Source organism: Bos taurus, chromosome 1 (assembly GCF_002263795.3).
Source record: "Bos taurus isolate L1 Dominette 01449 registration number 42190680 breed Hereford chromosome 1, ARS-UCD2.0, whole genome shotgun sequence".
Classification (NCBI taxonomy): Eukaryota; Metazoa; Chordata; class Mammalia; order Artiodactyla; family Bovidae; genus Bos; species Bos taurus.
In genome coordinates, this window is record NC_037328.1 from 71,591,932 (window position 1) to 71,608,886 (window position 16,955).

Genomic DNA, 16,955 nt, shown 5'->3' on the forward strand with positions numbered 1-16,955 from the left:
AGACAAGAGATATGTAGTGAAAAAAGATGGGAATAGCAATGAAGATGCTAACATATTTTTAATTTGAGAAATATGCTAATTAAAGACTACATAAACCATTAACTACTTCCACTTTACTTCTATAAATAAACACTATTTGATAATAGCAACAAGAAAACAGCCATGATAGATCAGTATACTAGCACAGCCTAAATGTTAATAGCCCTGAAAATTCATATCAGAAACATATAATCATAGACACTATTCTTTCTGATAATTTATATTCTAAAACAATTACTGAGCACCTATTAAATTAAATCCTCAACACTGGTAACTTTTGAAGAAGAGGACAAAGACAAACACTCCTATCTGACATTTAAGAGATCACTGCCTGAAGGTGGTAGTCTAACTAATAAAGAACAATTATAAAGGTTCAAAAAAAAACAGTCAACAATAATAAAATTTAAAAAACATAAAATGACATTAATTGGCATCATTTACCATTAAATTCTTTAAAGCTAATATGAAATACTTTCATGAAAGTTATACAGCAAACTGTTCATATATAATACATTACTAAGTTGAATAATATGAAAAAGACCTAAAATATTTTTTCACTTTTTGTTTCCTACTTAGATAAGTTTTTTGGGAATAAAAAGATAATCTGCAAACTTCAGTGAGTGAGTAATGTTAGATGAAAGTAAATTTTAGGTGTCAGAATATCAAATATATATACCAACAAACAAAATTCTGAATATGAATCAAATGATTGCCATAATATTTTATGGTATATATTAGAAATGGACTACATGAAAAGTTAGTTTTACATATTCATAAGTATACTTTTAACTTCGTTTTACCTAATTTCTAAGGATAATTTACCAATCCTTGAAAAAAGGAACATTAAAAAATGTAGTGATTTGTAAAGTAAAATATTTTTACACTTATAGCCCTTTAATGAACCTTTCAAATAAAAAAATTAAGGTTTAAACTTATTATCTGTTAATAAAATTAGTCCTGAAAACTGTGACTATCCTACTTAGTTGATTATAACTCCGTCTAATGATTGTCTTTATGTAAGAATAACAACTATTCAATTCCTTACCTCGTAATTTCATCATCTCCAAGTACTGCTTTAGAAACAGGTGAATATCTGGCTGGTGATGCTGGTGTCTGGACCAAGTAGGAAGGTGGGCTAACATGGTTATCGATAGGCTGAGAAGAAGCTTAAAAATAAAGTAAAAAACACTTGAAAATGGAAACACACCATTCAGTACCATGTTTATAGGTTATCAATGTCACAGTTAATTAATGTATAATTCATACTCATTTATATAATAGGTTTTGGTAGAGAAAATGTATTTACTAGGTAAAAAAAATTAGAGAAGCTCAACTTTCCAGGTAAAAACTAGTTTAGACATTCAGATCAGCAAAGCAAACTTAATCCATTTGGTTTCTCTGACAAAACAACTAAAAAGGAGTTTTACAGTAACTGGTTTGCCAAATGTAAACCCAGGAAAGGTTATTCAAAAGACTGTCACAGGAAAGACTGAACTAAATCAATCTTAAGTATAATAATTTAATTTTTCTAAGAAGTTATTTTGCAGATTAACATTTTTAGAGAAGTATATTCAGCAGATCCCTGAACAACATGGGGGTTAGAAGCACTGACCCTCCAAACAGTTGAAAATGCACATATGACTTTACAGCTGGGCCTCAATATTCATGGTTCTGCATCTACAGATTGAGCCAACCATAAGACCTATGATATGCACTGAAAAAAATCTATATATAAATGGATCTGCATAGTACAAACCCACATTGTTCAACAATCAACTGCATACTCAAAATTTGATTGTAAGTAACAAAAACCAAAAGCGTAAAAATAAGTGCAAAAAGATTATGCTTGACAAAGTTTTAAAATAAATTAAGGGACTTCTGGCTTTCCAGCATGACTCTTATGAAAAAACAACATACTAAAATGCAAAAACACAGTTTGAAGAGACAGGGCAAGCATAAGAACCAGACTCATATACAAAAGTGATGCTGGAATGATCAGACCAGAATTTGAAACAAAAATGAGTAATATTCTGATATGGATAAAGCAAACAGTATGTATAAAGAAGGCAGTATGCAAGAACAGATGGGCAATTACAAGTGGAGAGATGGAAATTCTAAGAAAGAAACAAAAAGAAATACTAGAGATCAAAAACACTGTAACAGAAATGAATAATGTCTTTGATGAGCTACTAGTAGTTTGGACATGGCTGAGGCAAAGAATCTCTGAGCTTGATATTTCAATAGTAACCTCTAAAACTGAAAAGCAAAGAGAAAAAATGACTGGGGTTGGTGGGCAGGGATCAGAACAAAATATCCAAGAAAAGTGACAAAACTGCAAAACTACAAAAACTACATATGTGTAATGGGAATACCAAAAGGAGAAGGAGAGAAAAGAACAGAAGCATTTGAAACAACAATGATGATAATTTCCCCAATTAATGTCAGACACCAAACCATAGAGAGACCTAGGAAACTCAAGAGAACACTAAGCAGGATAAATGCAAATGCATATCGTTTTCAAACTACAGAAGAAAAAAGGAGGGGCAAAAAGCCCTAAAAGTAGTCACAGGGGAATTAAAAGCTTTACCTTACTGGTAGAGGCGTAAGATAAGAATTATGTTCGACTTCTCCTTAGTAAGTCATTCAAGACAGACAATGGAGTGAAATATTTAGTGTTAAGAGAAAAAAACCCACCTTGTATCCTAAGAAATTATCCTTCAAAAGTGAAGAGACATAAACACTTCATTAAACAAAAACTGAATATGTATTGCTAGTAGATTTGGCTTTTGAAATGTTAAAAGAAGTTCTTTAGAGACAAGGGAAGTCAGTTCAGTTATACAGGTCAGAAGTTCAGTTATACAGGTCAGAAGTTCAGTTATACAGAAAGAGCGAGCACTGAGGGAATAAGGTAAAATAAAAACTAGTTTTTCTTATTCTTGATTGATCTAACAAAAAACATTGTTCAAAATAACAGCAATGTTGTATTTGACTATGTTTATTTATGCATCTATATATTTGTGTATAAATGAAATGAGTGTCAGCATGATACAAGGATACAAATGATACATGAAACAAAACTGATACAAGGGATGGGAGTGAGGAATTAGTATTATTGTGTTACTATAAGAAACTCTCACTAACAGTAAAGCTGTACAGTGTTACCTTGGAGTGGAATTAGATTAGCATACATGAATATTGCAAACTCTAGGGCAACCACTAAAAAAAGTGAAAGAGAATAAACTAATACACTAAGGAAGGAGAGAAAACAGAATCATATAAAATGCCTGATTAAAGCCATCCCCCTCCCCCAAAAAATGGATGACAAATATAGGACCAAAAAACAGGGCAACAAATAGCAAAGAGTAGCAAATATCACAGACATTAATCCAACTCTATCAATAATCACTTTGAATATCAATGGCCTAAATACACCAATTTGAAGTGGAAACAGTGTCAGACTTTTTTTGGGCTCCAAAATCACTGCAGATGGTGACTGCAGCCATGAAATTAAAAGACACTTACTCCTTGGAAGGAAAGTTATGACCAACCTAGATAGCATATTCAAAAGCAGAGACATTACTTTGCCAACAAAGGTCTGTCTAGTCAAGGCTATGATGTTTCCAGTGGTCATGTATGGATGTGAGAGTTGGACTGTGAAGAAAGCTGAGTGCCGAAGAATTGATGCTTTTGAACTGTGGTGTTGGAGAAGACTCTTGAGAGTCCCTTGGACTGCAAGGAGATCCAACCAGTCCATTCTAAAGGAGATCAGTCCTGGGTGTTCATTCGAAGGACTGATGCTAAAGATGCAACTCCAATACTCTGGCCACCTCATCCGAAGAGCTGACTCATTGGAAAAGACTCTGATGCTGGCAGGGATTGGGGACAGGCGGAGAAGGGGACGACAGAAGATGAGATGGCTGGATGGTATCACCGACTCGATGGACATGAGTTTGGGTAAACTCCGGGAGTTGGTGATGGACAGGGAGGCCTGGCGTGCTGCGATCCATGGGGTCGCAAAGAGTCGGACACGACTGAGCGACTGAACTGAACTGATTGTCAGAGTGGATCAAAAAACCAAGACCCAAGTATATACTGTCTACAGTAAAGCCACTTTAAATATAAAAGCTTATATATATTAAAAGTAAAAGGATGGAGAAAGATACACCATTCTAACACTAATCAAAAGAAAGCAGGAGTAGCTATATTAATTTCCAACTGAGAAGGCTTCAAAGTAAGGAAAATTATCCAGGTTAAAGAAGGGCATTACTTAATGATAAGGTCGTCAGTTCTCCAAGAAGATATACAATATTTAACATCTAACAATCAGGTGTCAAACTATGTAAGGCCAAACTATGTGAGAAATCGATTAATCCATACCTCTTTATCAGAAATGAACAAATACAGCAGGTAGAAAATCAGGAAGGACATAGTTGAACCCAATAATATCACTAATCAATTGGATATGATGGACATCTACAGACCACTGCATCCAACAACAGCAGAAAACATATTTTTCTTAAGCTTCCATGTTAACATTCACCAAGAGAGACCATGTCCTGGGCTATAAAACATATCTCAACAAATTAAAAAAATAGAAATCATATAATGTTCATTGTTAGACCACAATGAAATTAAACTAGAAATCAATAACAAAACGATAGCTAAAACCCCCAAATATGTGGAGACTAAATAACACATTCCTAGATACACTTGGGTCAAAGAAGCAATCTCCAGAGAAATTTAAAAAATGTTTTGAACTAAAAGAAAATGAAAACACAACTTATCGACATCTGGGATGCAGGAAAAGCAGTGCTTAGAGATAAATTTACAGTATTAAATGCATATATTAGAAAAAGAGAAAGATCTTTATCTAAAATGAATCATCTTGGCTTCTACCTTATAAAACTAGAAAAAAGAGTAAATGAAATTCAGAGTAAGCACAAGAAAAAAAAATCTAAGCAGAAATCAAAGAAATTTTCAAAACAAGAAATCAACAGAGAAAAAAATTAATAAAAACCAAAAGCTGGTTCTTTGAAAAGATCAATAAGCCTCCAGCCAGGCTGAGAAAAAAAGAGAGAAGACAGAAATGAAAAAGCAGATATCACTACACATTCCATGATATTAAAAGAATAGTAAGTATTATGAAGAACTCTATGCCCAAAGATTTGGTAACCTAGAGGAAATGGACCAGTTCCTTAAGAGACAATCTGCCAAAACTCACAAAGAAGAAATAGGCAATCTTAACAAACCTATATCTATTGGAAAAACTGAATCAATAATTGATAATTCTCTGAAAAGAAAGCACGAGGCCCAAATGGGTTAAGTGGTGAGTTCTATAAAATATTAAAGAAATGAATTATACCAATTGTCTATAACCACTTCCAGGACACAGAAGCCAAGGGAATACTTCCTAACTTATTCTGTGAAGCCAGGATTATTTGACAAAACCAGACAAAGAAATCTTAAGAAAAAATACCCTATAGAACAACATCTCTCATGAACATAAGTGGAAAAATCTGCAACAAAATGTCAGCAAATTAAATCCAACAATATATAAAAAAATTATATACCACAAGCATCTAGGATTTATCCCAAGTATGCAAGGTTGGTTCAATATTCAGAAAAAAAATACATATGATACATCACATGTGTGTGCATACATACTCAGTTGCTAAGTCATGTCCAACTCTTTGTGACCCCATGGACTACAGGCCTTCAGGCTCCTCTGTCCATGGGATTTTCCAGGCAAGAATACTGAAGTGGGTGGCCATTTCCTCTTCCAGGGGACTTTTCCAAACCAGTGATCAAATGCACATCTCCTTTGTCTCCTGCACTAAGGTAATGCTTATTAAATCAATGTGATACTGCTGTACAACTATTAGAATGGCTAAAAAACCAGAACAATGATAAAACCAAATGCTTGTGAGGATGTGGAGTAACAGGAACTCTCATACATTGCTGGTGGAAATGCAAAATGGTACAGCCACTTTGGAAGACAATTTGGCTGTTTACATTATAAAACTAAACACAGTCTTACCACACGATCCAGCAATTGCACTCCTTGGTTATCAAAGGAGTTAAAAATTCCTGCACATTACTATGTGAAAGGAGGCTTTTTGCTTTTCTTTCAAATATCTACTATGCCTTCTTTAATTCAACAGGTTTATGGAAAACTTCAGCCTGTGTGATTTTAAAATATTTTTGAATTTTAACTTAAAGTTGGCAAAATCAGCAGAGGGCTGAATTATTTTTATTGTTTTTAAGGAGTTTGAGATTTTTGGGTATAACTTTAGTATTTCAATTGGATATACATGGTATATTCAATGCCATTTTGTATGTTTCAGGTAAAGTAGGAAATGTCATTAATCAAATTATATAGAATGTATTCTATGAAAAGCAAAATGTGATATATATTTAAAAAAAATTTTTATGAGTACAGTTGATTTACAATGTTGTGTTAGTTTTAGGTATAAGAAGTTCAGATTTTAAAAGGCTACATATTGTATGATTCCAACTACATGACATTCTGAAAAAGGCAAAACTATGGAGGTAATAAAATGATCAGAGGACGTCAGAGGTTAGAGGAGAGGGAGGGATGAATAGGCAGAGTACATGATTTTTAGGGCAATTAAACTGTGCTGTATGATACTGATAGATGGTACATGTCATTATACATTTATCCAACCCTACAGAATGTACAACAAGAGAGAACCCTAAAGTATACTATGGGCTTTGGGTAATGATGTTGGAACCAACGTACCACTCTGGTGGGACATGTTGATAATAGGAAAAGCTATGGAGGTGGGACCAGAAAAAGTGATGGCACCTCATTCCAGTACTCTTGCCTGGAAAATCCCATGGATGGAGGAGCCTGGTGGGCTGCAGTCCATGGGGTCGCTAAGAGTCGGACACGACTGAGCGACTTCACTTTCACTTTTCACTTTCACGCACTGGAGAAGGAAATGGCAACTCACTCCAATGTTCTTGCCTGGAGAATCCCAGGGACGGGGGAGCCTGGTGGGCTGCCGTCTATGGGGTTGCACAGAGTCGGACACAATTGAAGCGACTTAGCAGCAGCAGCATGGAGGTGGGACACCTCTGGATCTTTGCTTAATTTTCCTGTGACCCTAAAACTGCTCTAAAATGTAAAGGAAAAAAAAGGACATGCCCTGACACCATCTCAGATCTGTCAATCCAATTCATAATTACCCTTTTAATGCACCCCCCAAAAAATGGTAACCTAGTAAAAGAAACAAAAAAATATAAGCAAAACTCCAGTAATAATTTCATTTCAATAATAATAAACATCAATACAGTCCATCAGTTGTAATTCTAGTAAGAACTAAGAACAGAAAATTATAAAGTTATTTCTGACCCAGGTAAGCAATATATTTCAGTTGTAACTTCCAAAACCACAATGCATTTGAATTATGTGATCGTTGAAAAATGTAGAAAGTAGTATTTAACTTTCTTGAGATATTAACTATGATAAAGGTACAAGGCATTTCAAAAATCTAGCTGAAATATTTATTACTTAACCACCAATCTCTCCTTTCATTACATTACTGTCTTCTATGCACAAAACACTGTTAATACCTATTGGGAAAACAAAAATGTGCAAGGATCATTACTTCAAATTACTATAGTGGCCAGACAGATAACATTAAGAGTGAAGCAGCCAGAGTGAAAGACAGTAGGTAATGACTATAAATACGGTATACTGAGAAGAATATATGCTCTATCAAAAGGAGATAGCATCTATACATCTGTATCTTTCTGTAATCATACAAAAAGGAAAAAGACTATATCTACTGACAGTATATGGTTTTGAAGTCTGCTGCACCTTTGATTTTATAAGCTTGCAGTCTCCATTAGCAGTTGTTTCCTGTCCAATTCATATATAAGATGCTGTTTTGCATTTGAGCCAAAGCTTTCTATCAATGGCTCTTCTGAAGACCAAAGTCTTTCCCGGTGTGATATGTAAGAATATCTGTGATTTTCAATGGAACTGGCATGATGGCCTAAAGCGACTGACATTCATGTGAACCATTATAATCACTGGCCTTTTAAAGTCCAGAGTTTACTGATTTCTGACTCAAATTTCTTCACTGCATTAACAAGTTTGGCTGAAACAAACGAACAACAACAACAAAAAACCCACTGGGCAAGAAACTCAGTCAACTGCCCAAGCCAGAAAATGTATCTTTCCCCTACCATATCCAGACTTTGCCTTTATTTGATGGATCCTTTCTGAAGGAGTCATTCTCACATGTAAGACATGTATCTCACATGGCAGGAACTAAAAATTAATGTTTCTATCAGAGAAATGACTGTCTAAAGAATAATCAGATAAAACAATGCTATTTCCTATACCCCACATCCTAAGCAATAAAGATTCCTTAGAGAACTACAAAACAAGGGAGCCTGAATATTGTCCTAAGGTATCTAGGTTAATGACCCAAACCCTCCAAAGTTTAGGAGAGAAGCCAAGTGGAAGAACTTAAGGTAAAAGTAGAAAGAGATCAGTGGGGGCTCAGAAGTTTAACAACATCTTTCATCTGAAGAGAATATAAATTAAAAGTGAAAAGATACATAATGCAAAAGCATGAGAATTTTAATGTCATCAAAGAAACTATGTTCTTTATCACAGAGATCCCCAACCCCCAGGCCGCTTAACAGTGCTGTTTAGGAATTCAGCTGCATACCAGCAGGTGAGCGGCAGGTGAGCAAGCTTCAGAGGCCACTCTCCATTCCTCACATTACTGCCTGAACCTTCCCTCCATCTGCCCCACCCATCGAAAAACTGTCTTCCATGAAACTGGTCTCTGGTGCCAAAAAGGTTGGGAACCACTGCTTTATCAGATCCAGTGAACTTTTTTTATTCAGTAATAAACTTCCTTTTATTCCTGGGTGGGCTTCCCTGATAGCTCAGTTGGTAAAGAATCCACCTGCAATGCAGGAGACCCCAGTTCGATTCCTGGGTACCATATTTTGGCTATTATCCATAGGTGCTTTACAACTGTTAAGAGCATGGCCCCACTTAGATTTATGGTCATAGCTAAATTATAATTCTGAGCTTTTCTCCAGTCATGTTCTGCTTCTTAAGGAGTGAGACTAGATGAAGACAGCAAGCTGAACTAGGGTTGGAATTCTGCCAGTGAAGATGAAGAAGGCAAGAAAGAAGAAGATATATGCAGTGAACTGAATATAATGACAAACCAAGGAGGCTAAGTTAAAAAAAGAAGACAAGTAAAGACACACAAAAGAGACACAAAGGAACAACCAAGTAATGGTATTTTGACTGAAGATCAAAATGAAGATGAACTGTTAGGAGTAAATAAACTGATGGATGTAGTCAGAGAATGAGATGATTTAAATCAAGATTTTGGACATGGTGAAGGTACTGACAATTGATAAGATCTAAATTATTATCTTGGAAGCAAGTTTCTGAGTTGGAGTGGAGGGCAGAAAAGTTAGAAACAGATCAGTAAACAAAGAAGCCTGGTAACTGAATGAATCAGTGTGGGTTTTGACTGGTCATCACTAAGGATGACAATGTGAATAACAGTATCAAAGGACAATGAGAGCTCCACTAATATCTTCAGTACCTAAAGCCACACTGGTGGGGAGGACACTAGATGACTAACGTAAGGAATAGGCAGTAAGGTGAACAGTCTGATGGCAAGGGCTTCAGGAGAGCCAACAGGTAAAAACCATTTATGTAAAAAGTTTTCAAACATAAATGCTTCTTAAAACACATATAAGCAAGTTATTTATGAATTGTGTGCATAGTATGAACATGGTCTGGAAGTGTATAACAAAATTCATATGAAGAGAGGAGAATGGAAACAGAACACTGTTATGATAAAGTTGAACTAGCAACATAAACTTCAACTTTTTCACAATACTCTATTAGTTTAAAAACAGATGAAAAAAAGGCAAGAAATATCCTATATATGACTATAGGGAAAACAATTAAATATTATTTACTACTCTTTAGGACCAGCTCTCCTATTTTTAAAATGTCATATTATTTTATATAAAAGAGATAATTCAATAAAAAGTAACATTTTCTTTCTAGTTCAACTGTAAGCAGCAGCTTGTTTTTTTGTATATTTGGCCATAATCGGGATGCCAATTCTCTGTCTGTTAACTGGCACTTAGTTGTCTTGAACAGATAAGGCAGCATAATAAATAAGATCAATATTTAAATTGGTAAATAAAAGAGCTTATCATTGAATTTGCTGCTGCTAATAAATAAAAATTACATAAAGCCCTGTGCAAGCCAAATATATGGAAGAATTTTCAGCAAGTAGTAAAGTTCTGACACGAAGTGTAAGACATCATCTCTGTTCATTAAAGAGACTGAATATTATTACAAAACCACAAATATCTCTAAAATTCTATAATTTAGAAAAGGAAAACTTGGAAAAGCAGATTATAGAGTATATTGATCTTTATTACATATGGGTGCTTCTAGTATTGACTCAATATACCAAATAAAAATTTCATTTTTCAATCAACATGAACATATTAAAAATATATTTATATTTCATCTCAGCTTGTATATTAAAAAAAGAAAATCACATAGGAAGCTTAACATTACCTAGGTACTTTCATTACAATACAATTCTAGGAAATACAACTGTATCATGCACAACTGTGTTACGTAATACACTAAGAGTTGGAAGTACAAAGATGGTATCTGTGCTCACACAGTTGAGAGTACAGAAAAGCCCGTCTTAAGTTATTATTTCTCAAGGCACAGCCCAAGAACCAGCAGCACTAGAAGTATCAGAATTATCTTGCTTGTTAAAATAATTACTTGTTTAAGTATATTTCTGTGTTCCATCTTAAAATTATTAGAACAAAACAAGAATCTCCATTATAAGCAAATACCTTTGGTGGCTATCATTTACATAAAAGTTTAAGAATCAATGCCTTAAATAATTATTGCTATGACATTACAGGCGAAAAACTGAAAAACTCACCCCCCTTATTATTAGGAAGATTCTGACTTAAAATTGATTTTTAAAAATTATTAGGTTAAAATATTTAACACTTCTCTTTTAAATATTTGTACAATGTTTAAACTTTATATTGGGAACTTTCATTAAAATTTATCACGTCTAAGGAAATAAGATAGATTATAAGCAAACAAACTTACAGTTGGTGATATCAGGTGGTGCATAGCCATCATTCATATACATACTTGTGGGTTTTGCCACTTTCAAATAAACAAAATCAGATGTGTTCTTTAAGGCAGTTACTGCTTCTTCATGAGTAACTTCTTCTAAACACACACTATTCACCTAAAAGAAAATCCCCAAAGTTTTACTTCTTCCTTCCCGCTCTGAAAGCCATATTTTTTTCCCCTCTTTACTCCTCTGGTAGAATCTTTAGTATACTGTTGAACAGGAGTGGTAGATGTGTCTTTCTAGGAATTTGTCTATTTCATCTAAGTTACCTGATGTGTTGGTATAGAGTTGGTCATAAATAGAAGTATTGGCTTATGCTCTCTCTTTCATTCCTACTTATAGAAATTTGAGTTATTTTTTTCTTTGTCAGTCTAGCTAAAGGTTTGTCAATTTTGTTGATCTTCTCAAAGGCCCAAGTTTTGGTTTCTCTATGGTTGTCCTATTTCATATGTTGTTAAGTTTTGCCCTAATCCTTTCTCTTCTGCTAGCATTAGGTTTAGACTGTTCCTCTTTTCAGTAAACACTTTTTTGGGTGTGTATATTTGCCTTTGAACTGTTTATTTTATATTGGAGTATAGTCAATTAACAATGTTGTGATAGTTTCCGGCAGCCAGCAAAGGGACTCAATCATACATGTACATGTATTCATTCTCCCCCTAATTTCCCTCCCATCCAGACTGCCACATAACACTGAGCAGAGTTACCTGTGCTGTACAAAGGTCCTGGATGATTATCCATTCTAAACATAGCAGACTGTTTCTAGTGTTTTAAATTATAATGTACTAAACCAATGTTCATTTTAGTATATTTTCCATTTCTCTAACATGCAACTTTATAACCGACTGTAGCTTTTTTTTAATGTTTTGACAGAAATTTCTAAAGGTCACAGAACAATCCTAACTTTCCCACTGATTACTAATAAAGCTTTGCAGGGTTTCAGCTGTATGGTCATTCACCTGTGGTACACTGTTCATCTGATGGCCTGCAATGAGACGTTAGCAACTATGACACAAAGTGAGGATTAATAAATGCCACACATTAGAGCTATCTTCTTGGAAAGCTTACTTGTGGTATGTTTCTCTTGGAACCTGGCCATCTTGTTAAGAAGCCCAACTTAGCCATCCCACTTGAGCTCCCAGCTAACAGGCAAAACTAAATGTTCCACTATATATAAGCCAGCTTGAAAGTGGACCCCTGGCCCTAGTTTAGCCACCCCAGTAGACATTACAAGGAGTCAAGACATGCTGTCCTGGCCAAACCCATCCAAATTGCGTAAGTATAAGTAAATAAATAACTGTTGTCATTTTAGTCACTAATGTTAGTGTTTTCTTATGTAGCATTAGATAACTGAATGCTGCTGCTGCTGCTAAGTCACTTCAGTCGTGTCTGACTCTGTGTAACCCCATAGACGGCAGCCACCAGGCTCCCCCATCCCTGGGATTCTCCAGGCAAGATCACTGGAGTGGGTTGCCATTTCCTTCTCCAATGCATGAAAGTGAAAAGTGAAAGTGAAAGTGAAGTCGTGTCCAACTCTTAGTGACCCCATGGACTACAGCCTATCAGGCTCCTCCATCCATGGGATTTTCCAGGCAAAGTACTGGAGTGGCGTGCCATTGCCTTCTCCAGATAACTAAATAAAGAGCTAATAAGATTTGCTAAGGGATTCAACGTGGAGAGGGAAAGAAAGAGAATGATCCTAAAGTTTCAGACCTGGGCAAAATAGAAGGATAAAGTTTCTATTTAATTAGATGTGAAAATTATGCCAAGTGCAGAATTGGGGGTGGCAGGATTGGGGGGGTTGCTGTGACTTGGAAGTTTATTTTTAGATACAGTTGTCCTTTGGTATCTGTGGGGGAATGATTCTATGACCCCAGTGCCCAAATTACCCTTCTTAAGGATAAAAAAAAATTCTTCAGATTCTCAAGCTCCTATGTAAAATGGAATAGTATTTGCATACACATAGCGTCCCTTGGGGGCTTCCCTAGTGGCTCAGACGGTAATGGAGGTTCAAAACACTGTACAGGAGACGGTGACCAACATCATCCCAAAGAAAAAGAAATGCAAGAAGGCAAAATGGCTGTCTTAAGGAGGCCTTACAGATAGCTGAGAAAAGAAGAGAAATGAAAGGCAATGGAGAAAAGGAAAGATATACCCAACTGAATGCAGAGGTCCAGAGAATAGCAAGAAGAGATAAGTCTTCTTCAGTGAACAATGCAAAGAAATAAGAGAAAACAATAGAATGGGAAAGATTAGAGATCTCTTCAAGAATATTGGAGATACCAAGGGAAAATTTCATACAAGGATGGCCACAAAAAAGGACAGAAACAATAAGGATCTAACAGAAGCAAAACAGATTAAAAACAGGTGGCTAGAATACATGGAAGAACTATACAAAAAAGGTCTTAATGACCCAGATAACCACAATGGTGTGGTCACTCACCTAGAGCCAGACATCCTGGAGTGTGAAGTCAAATAGGCATTTCTTTCTACTAGAAAAAAAACTAGTGGAGGTGATAGAATTACGGTTGAGTTACTTAAAATCCTAAATGACAACACTCCTAAAAGATGCTAAAGTGCTGCACTCAATATGTCAGCAAATTTGGAAAACGCAGCAGTGGCCAAAGGACTAGAAAAGGTCATTTCATTCTAATCCCAAAGAAGGGCAATTCCAAAGAATGTTCAAACTACTGTATAATTGTGCTCATTTCACATGCTAGCAAGGTTATGCTCAAAATCCTTCAAGTTAGGCTTCAGCAGTAAGTGAACGAGAACTTCCAGATGTACAAGCTGGATTTAGAAAAGGCAGAGGAACCAGAGATCAAACTGCCAACATTTGCTGGATCATGGAGAAAGCAAGAGAATTCCAGAAAATTCACCATGCTAAAGCCGTTGACTGTGTGGATCACAACAAACTGTGGAAAATTCTTAAAGATATGGGGATACTAGACCACCTTACTGTCTCCTCAGAAACCTGTATGCAGATCAAGAAAAAAGAGCTGGAACTGGACATGGAACAATGGACTGGTTCCAAATTGGGAAAGGAGTACGTCAAGGCTGTATACTGTCACTCTGCTTATTTAACTTCTATACAGAGTACATAATGTGAAATGCTGGGCTGGATCAATCACAAATTGGAATCAAGATTGCGAGGAGAAATATCAATACCCTCATATATGCTGATGATACTACTCTAGTGGCAGAAAGCAAAGAGGAACTAAACAGTCTCTTGATGATGGTGAAAGGAGACAGTGAAAAGCTGGCTTAAAACTCAACATTCAAAAAACTAAGATCATGGCATCTGGTCTAATCACTTCATGGCAAATGGATGAGGAAAAAGTGGAAACAGTGACAGATTTTATTTTCTTGGGCTCCAAAATCACTGCAGATGGTGACTGCAGCCATGAAATAAAAGACACTTGCTCCTTAGAAGAAAAGTTATGGCAATCCTAGACAGCATATTAAAAAGCAGACATCACCTTACCGACAAAGGTCCTTATAAGGATAAAGATAAGGTTTTTGCAGTAGTCATGTATGGATATGAGAGTTGGACCCTAAAGAGGTGTGTGCCAAAGAATTGATGTTTTTGAATTGTGGTGCTAGAGAAGACTCCTAAGAGTCCCTTGGATAGCAAGGAGATTCAATCAGTCAATCCTAAAGGAAATCAGTCCTGAACATTCATTGGAAGGACTGATGCTGAAGCTCTAATCCTCTGGCCACCTGATGCAAAGAACTGACTCATTTGAAAAGACCTTGATGCTGGGAAAGATTGAGGGCAGGTGGAGAAGGGGATGTCAGAGGATGAGATGGTTGGATGGCATCACCAACTCAATGGACATGGGTTTGAGCAAACTCCAGGAGACAGTAAAGGACAGGGAAGCCTGGCATGCTGTAGTCCATGGGGTTGCTAAGTGTCAGACATGACTTAGTGAGTGAACAACACACCCTCTCTTACTTAAATCATCTCCAGACTACTTATCATACCTAATGCAATATAAACACCATGTGACTAGCTGTCAGCCTACAGCCAATACATTTAGGGTTTTGAGAACTTTTTGGAATTCTTCCTGCAAGTATTTTTGATCCTCAGTTGGTTAAATCCACAGATGTGGAACCCATGGACACAGAAGGCCAACTGTATATTTGAGATGACTCTTGAGATATACATAAGGAGACTGAAGTTCAGAAAACAATACTTATTACTACCATGTACAAAGAGACCTAGTAAGCTATTTACTACCTGTCAAAGAGAAAAGAAAATGTGCAATGTTTAGAGGTTAGGGAAAAGATGCATCAGAAAGGAGAATGAGAAGGAATGGCCAGTGAGTTAAAAGGAATAGCAAGATAGAGGGTGACTAGTATGGAAATTGGAAAAGAGTGTTTTAAGAAGGCAAAAGGTGTGTCAAATGCCTGATTCATCAATTAAAGTGACAGATAAAACTGAATAATTTCAGTGGCATTTGGCAACAAAAGCCTCATTAAATGGCAAATTCAGTGTAAATTTCTTGTTTCCTATTCTTAAAATTCTTAAAAATTCTTAAAATTGATTCTGGAGAAACTATAAAGGAGGACATAAGAAATTTTTAAAAAATAAATTAAAAAAAGAATGAGAAACCTAGTGGAGAAAGGTTGTCTGGAACTGGTGTATGTGTATGTGGGGTTTGTGTATATATGTGAAGATGAAGGAGTGCTGGTTGTAGCTTGGGGAAAAGAGTGACAAGTCATAGCCATGAGAGGATAAGTTAGAGAAAAGCAGTTGGAGGACAGTTTCTTCCTCTTCACTATCATTAACTAGCAGAAATAACTAGCAGCTATTCTTAGCAGAGGTATTCAAAAGGGCAAATAAATAAGTAAGAGGAAAGAACCCAAATCACCACTATATCAGACTTTGTAAGCCTTTCCAGATTCACTTGAGCCTACCTTCCCACTAGGCCTTGGCTGCTTGCTTACAAGACAGCCCTGGCTATTGCTACTCTTATCTTGTCTCCTACCATTACGAACTATTTCAACCTCTTCTGTAGTAAAGGCTGGGCGTGGGCATGGCTCACATGTTCCACATAATGAGAGCAGTAACATATCAGAAGACCACATATGATGTGTCTAGACCACCGAGGCTCTAGCTCTTTCAACACTTCTGGGTTCAGAGGAAGTGTTGTGCCAGAGTGTGGGAGCTGGCCTTCCTAGTATTCATCCTGAGGGGCCGGGTAACACAGCCAAGAATCCAGGACAGTTAACCCCTATGGGGTAGACTCTAAATAACAAGAGAGAGGAGACTAAGAGGGGCCAGGAGATCAATCCTATCTTTTGCTTGGATAGCAGGATCTAAGGTTTAGCAGTTCCACATTGCCTGCCTGGAAGACTATCCTATATGGTAAGAAACCAGCTATATTTTCTTATGAAATTACAGCCAGCTTAGAAACATAATACCTTGTATTGGCTTTCCCTCATTCTCTGCCTCCCTTTTCATTTCCACTCACTCCAGCTTCTCTGAAGTTCTACCTCCAAATAATACCTTAGCACAGTAGCTTTTCTTCAGGTTTGTTTTTGTAGGGAACATGAATTAAGACAGTTATTAATGAAGATTGGATAAATAAATTGTGATATAGTCTATAGTTTCAGAATAGAATATTATGAAGAGAGGAAATAACTAAATCTCAACTCTAGGCAGCAATATAGATAAGTCTCAATAAAACAATATTGAGGGAAAAAGTATTAAAAGAC

The 16,955-nt window shown here is 36.1% G+C and overlaps 1 protein-coding gene across 16 annotated transcripts in view; it reads right to left on the reverse strand.

Moving 5' to 3' along the window:
* The window catches only part of DLG1 (discs large MAGUK scaffold protein 1), a 270,955-nt gene that overhangs the window by 80,584 nt on the left and 173,416 nt on the right, over window positions 1-16,955 (reverse strand). For all 16 annotated transcript variants that reach the window (XM_024994948.2, XM_059888069.1, XM_024994955.2 and 13 more), the window contains 2 exons: window positions 11,207-11,351; window positions 1,085-1,205 (listed from right to left, as the gene is read on the reverse strand). In XM_024994948.2, coding sequence (XP_024850716.1) covers window positions 1,085-1,205; window positions 11,207-11,351 — 266 coding nt within the window. The remainder of the gene's footprint in view (window positions 1-1,084; window positions 1,206-11,206; window positions 11,352-16,955) is intronic.